General features: G+C 43.9%; 1 protein-coding gene across 2 annotated transcripts in view; it reads left to right on the forward strand.

The window, feature by feature from the left end:
- The window catches only part of Aox1 (aldehyde oxidase 1), a 72742-nt gene extending 65252 nt beyond the window's left edge, over positions 1–7490 (forward strand). For both annotated transcript variants that reach the window (XM_021156831.2, XM_021156825.2), the window contains 4 exons: positions 3671–3736; positions 5387–5575; positions 6033–6200; positions 7105–7490. In XM_021156831.2, coding sequence (XP_021012490.1) covers positions 3671–3736; positions 5387–5575; positions 6033–6200; positions 7105–7155 — 474 coding nt within the window. In that variant the 3' untranslated portion in view covers positions 7156–7490. The remainder of the gene's footprint in view (positions 1–3670; positions 3737–5386; positions 5576–6032; positions 6201–7104) is intronic.
- The last annotated feature ends 300 nt before the right edge of the window (positions 7491–7790 follow it).

A 7790-nucleotide genomic window follows, 5' to 3' on the forward strand; every position in this document is an offset into this window, starting at 1 on the left:
AGCCCAGCCATGGAGATGTTTATGTGTTGCCACCCAGTTAGGGTGGTGGAGTCCCCACCCACCTTGTCCATCTCTGGCCCATGTTTTTTAGTTGCTGGCCTTTACTTTCTGCTAACTGTTATCCTTGGGTGGCATTGCCATGGTCAACTTTAAAGGTGTTTTGCTGGGGGTTAATTAGACTATGTTTTTTCCACATGGAAAAAAGCCACCAAACTTCTTTGGCTAGGGGTTTCTACAAGGCCATGTGTCTTAGTTAGGATTTTACTTCTGTGAACAGACACCATGACCAAGGCAACTCCTATAAGTACAACATTTAATTGGGGCTGGCTTACAGGTTCAGAGGTTCAGTCCATTATCATCAAGGTAAAAAAGTGGCAGCATCCAGGCAGGCATGCTGCAGGAGGAGCTGAGAGTTCTCCATCTTCATCTGAAGACTGCTAGCAGAATACTGGCTTCCAGACAGCTAGGACTAGGGTGCTAAAGCCCACACCCACAGTGACACACCTACTCCATCAAGACCACACCTCCCTGGCCCAAGCATATACAAACTATCAATCACTCCATGGTTGGGACTGAAGGAGGTCTGGGTAACGATCATGTAAATATAAGAACAAATTAGACTTCATTCTTATATTTATGTGACCAGCTTGTAGCTTTACCACAACAGAGTTAAGTCTCTTTCTGCCATCAAGATGCAGCTGCAGTCTTTCTTGATTGCCTCCTAGTCAGTTCCCTATCTATAGAGTAGTCTGCCATAGGGGGAGGTTTCTTGTGAGAAGCCATCCTTACTTACAATCTAGTCTGTTGCAATTAGCTGCACATGGAACATGGGAAAGGGCGGAAGTGCCCTATCCCTGTGTTCCTCAAGGGTGGGGGTGGAGGGATGGTGAGTAGGCATCGAGCCTGACATGGCCATCCCAGTGTCCTGTCTCTCCTCTGTCTACTTAGCTTGCTTATCTCATTCCCAAACACAAGCCCCCTTACTCTGCATAGCCAGTGGTCCCGACATTGTTGTTCTGAATCCTCCATCTTCCTTTTAACCCCAGCCTCTGTTATCACAGTACCAACATGGGCCCTTTCTCTTACTGCCTGTGGATATCGCTCTTGTATCAGTACGAACTTTCAAGATATGTCCTAAAGTGTATTCAATCTACCTTTTGTTTGTTTGTTTGTTTGTTTGTTTGTTTCGAGACAGGGCTTCTCTGTATAGCCCTGGCTGTCCTGGAACTCACTTGTAGACCAGGCTGGCCTGGAACTCAGAAATCTGCCTGCCTCTGCCACCCGAGTGCTGGGATTAAAGGTGTGCGCCACCACACCCAGCTCAATCTACCTTAAGAGATGTGCAATATTGGTAACCCAGGGTAGGCATCACCCATACACAAAAGGCCAGCATGTGATGACAGTCCACCCAATGTCCTCCCTGGAGGCCTGTTTCATGAGCCATTCTCATGTTGATAAAACCATCTTCCTGAAAATTTCCCCAGATTTTTAACCTATATCTATACAGTAGATGCATCTGTATGGCTATCTATTAATAAATCACCCTTGAAGGAGATCCCAAATAGAAGGGATTTCCTCTCAGACCCCAGATTAGGCACAAACCACATCCAAACACCTGCTTTCACAGAAATATCCTTTATTAAGCAAGGAAGAGAAGTTAAAGTGGCCGCCTTCTGGCTCAGGCAGAAAAATGGCAGCCAATGACCTTGCAGGTATAACTTTCAAGAAGAGAAAAAGGGGAGGCCTGTGTTAGAATGGGCTAGGATGCGGTGGTGTATTTTGATTTGGTATGTTAACTAGGTGAACCAAAGGGGGCTTTTTATTGCTGAACTTTAATACTTTGATAGCTGGATCTTGATAGTCAGTCTAAGGAAGAGGAGGTGGCCAAATAGGGGAATATACCTGGATGACTGGCTTCGGGAATGGAATCTCATGCTTTTAGCAAGGCTGAGGGAACAGGAAAGAAGGGCAAGGCCTGCCAGTGGAGCTGTCCAGAGTTCTTTTAGCCCCCCAATTAGCATCTGAAAGTAATGTTTATTGGCTCACACCACCTCTGAGGACCAAGCATCTAGGCCAGCATGGTTTATCAAGGTAACACTAGCTGGGGATTTCTCTTGAGGCTATGACTAGGCAAGTGGTGGGGGCTACAGTCATCTCAAGGTGAGGGCTGGAGAATCTGTTCTAAGCTGCGTCACATCATTGTTAATGGGAGCTGTGATTTCGCCATGGCTGTTAGTGAATTGCCTCTTTTTTGTTCACTTTGTGTCCTGAGGAAAGAACATCTGATTTCCCCAAGGAAAGTTGAAAACACAAATGTTAAGAGGAGACCTAAGACAGAAGCCACAATCCTTCCTAACCTCACCCCAGAGTACCATCATCTCCGTTGTAGTCTCGTGGCCACAATGACTGGCCTTGACAGAGATTGGTGGGAGATGCATGCCCAGGCTGTGACTACCAAATGAAGGAGTTCATTAAGTGTCTTCTTAGAAGAAGGCTACCACACAACCCAGACCCACTCTCCAGTCCTATAGAAGACAGTGACAGAGAGCCATAAGCTCTTTTTGAAAGTAGGACCTTCACTAACGTTAGACTTTAGAGAACAACATTCACATCAAAGAATCCACAGACCTGTTGGAGGATGGAGGTGTTGCCAACACCCAGGCAGGGCCTTCTCCTCTCTGCATTTTTAGGCTATCAGAAAGCAAGCCATAAAGGCAGACTTATTCTCTTCCCACCCCCAAAATGAAAGCTCTACTGCAATGGACAGCAGTTTAGCCATTTGTTTTGCAGACACTTCCTGAACTCTGTGTTTCAGTAAATGTCACTGGGCTGGGTGGACTCTTTGTATTAGTTTGGAAAGTAGCCATAGGGTTTTGCAAGAAGAGTTTTGAAGGCCAAAGATACTGGATTTTTGCTGTTTCACTGTTTGTTATGGTAGATTAAATTTCGTCTCTTGCATCACACAGCTTGAAGATAATCAAAAGCAAATGGATATTTTATTCTATCCTTTCCAAGGAAAACAAAGTGCTTCATCTGGTTAAGAGTATTTGTGTGGGGGCTGGAGACTTGACTTGGTGGTAAGGACACTTGCTGCTCTTGCAGATGACCCAAGTTCAGTTCCTAGTACACACATCGTGGCCTACAGCCATTTGTGACTCCAGTTTCAAATGATAGGACAGTCTTCTGGCCTCTGTGTGTACCAAACATGCACAGAGAGCCCCATAAATACATGTAGGCAAACACTCATCCACATAAAATAAAAATAAATAAATTAAAAAAAAGAAATTCAGAATAAGGACTGGGAATAGAGCTCAATTAATGGCTATTTGCCTAGGATGCCTGGGGCCCTGGGTTTAATTCTCAATACTATATAAACCAGGCTTGGTGGGCTATGTCTTTAATCAGTGGAGGAGCGAAGGCAGAAGAATCAGAAGCTAATGGTTATTCTTAGCTACATATCAAATTCAGTGCCAACCTGTGCTACATGTGACCGTATCTCAAAATAATTTTTTTTTAGGTAATAAACTTTGTCTCATAATAAAATCTTTGTTGCTTCTTTATCATGAAATAACATGGTCCAAAGAAAGACTTTATCCCAAATCCAGTCAAGATATATTTCTCAGCTTCTCTGTGAGTTATCTGCATTAAGATGGATTTTTTTTTTTACTAGAATATCAGAACAGACATCGTGATGGATGTTGGCCACAGCATAAACCCAGCCCTTGACATAGGTCAGGTATGTGTAACTATTTTGCCTTGTTTCCTGTTTGTGGGGCAGAAACTGCTTCTAGGTCTGAAGAAAAAACATCCACTTGCTGGCCACCTGATTCTTCTGCCCCTTTCGTCAAAATCTTTCTCGTTAGACCAGCTGCAGAACTTGGTGTTCTTAACAGTTACAAAAAGGGAAGAAACAGTGCTTTGGGTAGTTTGGAAAGATGCATACTATCTGACTGGAGACCTTGCAAAAAGCAAGAGCAAACCTAGAAATGGTCAGTGGGCCTGAACCCTGAGGGATACAGATCAGATAGCACTAAAAACTGAGCCTCAAATACATACATACATACATACATACATACATACATACATACATACATACATACAGTAGGGGCTCTACTTTAAAGTTTGGTTTTCTGGCAGACATGGGACACTCGTGGAGTCTTCACACACTTGTGTGCTTACACCTGTGGGGATTCAGCCCGCTACCATCCAGTTACAGCACCCTGTAACATCTCTCCAGCTGTGGCATCTCACTGGGAATGGGGGCGAATGTATAGAGTCGAGACACAGAAGGCAGATTCAGGGGCTAGATTCAGACTCAGTGGGTAGTGTTTACCTAGATATCAGAAGTCGGATCCCCAACACTCAGTAAAAGCCAAATATAGCAACACACTTCTGCTATCTCATCACCAGGGCAGGACGGAGACAGCCTCATTCCTGGAACTTGCTAGAATTCATATTGTGGAATCAGTGAGCTCCAAGTTCAGTGAATTATTGTCTCAAATAAATAAATAAAGTAGAGGGAAATACATGAAAACACTGGACATGGATCTCTGGCCTCTACACGCATATACCCAAATGTGCACATACATACACAATGAGCATGCATACTTGCATCTACACACACACACACACAATACAGGGGGTGGGGGGACTGGGAGAATTTAGGACAGACCAGGTAGGTAGACCAGAATGACCAAAGATGCTCAGTTGGAAGAAGAGTAAATAAAGAAATGTGACCCAGTCATGGCGCTGGGGGAAGAGAAGGGAAGAGGCTCTGATTGATAGAGAATTGACAAAAACAAAGTCTTAGCTTTGTGGTTGGAGGTGACATAACCTGAGAGATTGTGTGGCATATGAGCATGATTTATCAAACATCATAACCCATCCCTGTTACTTTTGGTTCCTGTGGCTAGGAACATAGCCATTTCAAAGCTCTAGAGGAGGCTTAGAGAAAACATAGCTGAAACCCTTCATGTTATAGGGTGTAAATGAGCCTAGAGATGAAAGCCAGACAGCTTAGGAACTGTTGTGTTTGGTGAGATGGAGGGGTTCCCCAGTCCTGGGAATCTTTCCTTACTATGTTGGGTCTCTTCAAAGTCAGCCAGAGAAGGGGTTCATCTGTTTCATTGGTTAAAAAAAAATGAAGGTATGTGGATAGGCCCTTGAGAAGTCATCTGGAGTTACCACGTCAATAGCTAAGCCAAGACGTAAACCCATGTCCTTTAAATTGGAATTTAGTACTGAATGGAACTAGGTGGACTTCTGGGGATACTCTCAAAGACACCCTGGAAGACACCCTGGAAGATCCCCAGAACTGTATTTCCAAGGTCAGACAAGCAGCATGCTGTTGAAATGATTCTGGCTCTTTTGCCTCCTCTTCTCTCAGGTTGAAGGTGCATTTATTCAAGGAATGGGACTTTACACAATAGAGGAGCTGAGTTACTCTCCTCAGGGCACTCTATACAGTCGTGGTCCAAACCAATACAAGATTCCTGCCATCTGTGACATCCCCACGGAGATGCACATTTCTTTTTTGCCCCCATCTGAACACTCAAACACCCTGTATTCATCTAAGGTAAGTTCTGCTCTGCAACTAATTAGGTCCATGCTCATTTGATATCTATAGGATGGAGAGACGTTGGTCTACTTGGGTGTTTGGTGTTTTTATGGTGATTACAGAACACTCCTTATTAAACGTTCTAATTGTAAAATGACAACATGGTAAAATGCTTCAGATATTCCCAGTCTTGGAGCCTAACAAACTATCCGACTCCATTTCACTTTTTAAATACAATATTTACCACCATGCTTATATGTGATCTCTCCATTTGGAATCATTTTCTTGGGCTAGAATCCTAAGTATGAGAATATCAAGATAAGTGGTTAAATTATTTTTTCAACAACAATTTACTTATGGCAGTCTGTAGGTTATGTATGTATATAATTAATATGTACTGTGTGTACATATACACATATCTTCAGACAGGGAGGGGCAGATTGTGTCATAAACTACATGGCTCATTTCTCTCCAGGGCCTGGGAGAGTCTGGGGTGTTCCTGGGATGTTCGGTATTTTTTGCCATCGGTGATGCAGTCAAGGCAGCGCGGCAGGAGAGAGGCATCTCTGGACCATGGAAACTCAATAGTCCTCTGACTCCAGAGAAAATCAGAATGGCCTGTGAAGATAAGTTCACAAAAATGGTATGCTACACCCAAGAGGAAAAAAAAAAACTTCATCTCTGTCCCCTTGGCTTTATGGCCAAGTTTAAAAAAAAAAAACAAAAAACAAAAACAAACAAACAAAACCCACTATTGCTGTTTTTCCATGGAAAATGACAGGAACTCCGTAGGGCACGTGAGCGGGACAGAACGGCTCATGAACGTGGCGCTTTTTTTATCAGCCTGGCCTTGCTTGGTCTCCCCTGTGCTCAGCTCCTTATCACTCGAGGGGACAGAAGACTCGGTCTCTCAGTCTAATGTTTCCCTTTGTTTCTCGCCTTTTCAAGGATACCTGAATCAGGCTAGGAGGTCAGGGGCTGTGGCCTGACCCTGGGACACCAGGCTGAGAATAAGGCCATTCTGTTACATCCCATGTCCACTGTCACCTGACAGGCACTGGGGAAGTGTGATGGAAAGGTCCCTCCCACAATAGGGTCCCTGAGCACGGCTTTCTTTATAGCCCCAAATTACACATCGTAGTGATATATAAAAGCACAGAAACCTGGCGTGTGTGCTCAGCAGGGACTCTCTTGTGGCTACACTATAAGTTTTCTAATCCTGTGTGTCCCCCGCCCCTCCCCTTCCTTGCAGGCTGGGCATGGTACCCTCCACCTCACACTGGAGAAACAGACACTGGCTCCACGGTCCCTTAGTCTCTCCAGGTGGGGTTGAAACTCTCCAGGCCCCTCCTAGATCCCCTCTGCACATCACATGATGTTATTCTCAGCTGTCATTGGCCCCTATGTTCATCACGTGATATACATTCTCTGATCTCATTGGTCCAGTTGCCTGCGGTGCTTTCCGCCTGCGTTATCTTCTGTTATTTTTTTAAGCTAAGTCACATTTTTCTAAGTTATAAGCATCCAAATTTGTTCTTTCATTCTAGATCCCAAGAGATGAGCCTGGATCCTATGTTCCCTGGAACATACCTGTGTGAGTCAAACATGAACCTCTGGAGGAATTGGCTGAGCAACTACAGACCGTACCTCCCGCCCTCTCTGCTCTAAGATGCTAAATGCGAAAGCCAGAGTTTCACAGCCCAGAATCATCCACATCACTGCTTTACATGAAGCCGACTCGGAAGATTCTCTTGAGAATACTCCAGATACACCTGAGCAATTATAAATCATATATTAAATTGCACAAATATTTAAATCGTTTGCTCTAAGGTGGTTTCATTCATTATTCTGTCCCTCGGATCCGTCAAGCTAACTGGACTATATGACACCTGAGCAATTATAAATCATATATTAAATTGCACAAATATTTAAATCGTTTGCTCTAAGGTGGTTTCATTCATTATTCTGTCCCTTGGATCCATCAAACTAACTGACAACTTGTCTGTGGTTCCCTTTTAGTTTGTACACACCAACCGAAGTTACATTATCTAACAAATGAAGGTTTTCATAGATAATTTCTTTCCTGTTGTAAACTGTAAGTTCAGTGTTTGCATTTGTCCCCGAGAGTCATCATCCATCCTACTTCTCTTGTCTGAGCAAATACAGGCCCCATATCTAAAGAGTCTCTGGGACCACAGGAATCAGGAGAAGACAGACAGATGAACTTCATCAA

Source organism: Mus caroli, chromosome 1, assembly GCF_900094665.2.
Source record: "Mus caroli chromosome 1, CAROLI_EIJ_v1.1, whole genome shotgun sequence".
Classification (NCBI taxonomy): domain Eukaryota; kingdom Metazoa; phylum Chordata; class Mammalia; order Rodentia; family Muridae; genus Mus; species Mus caroli.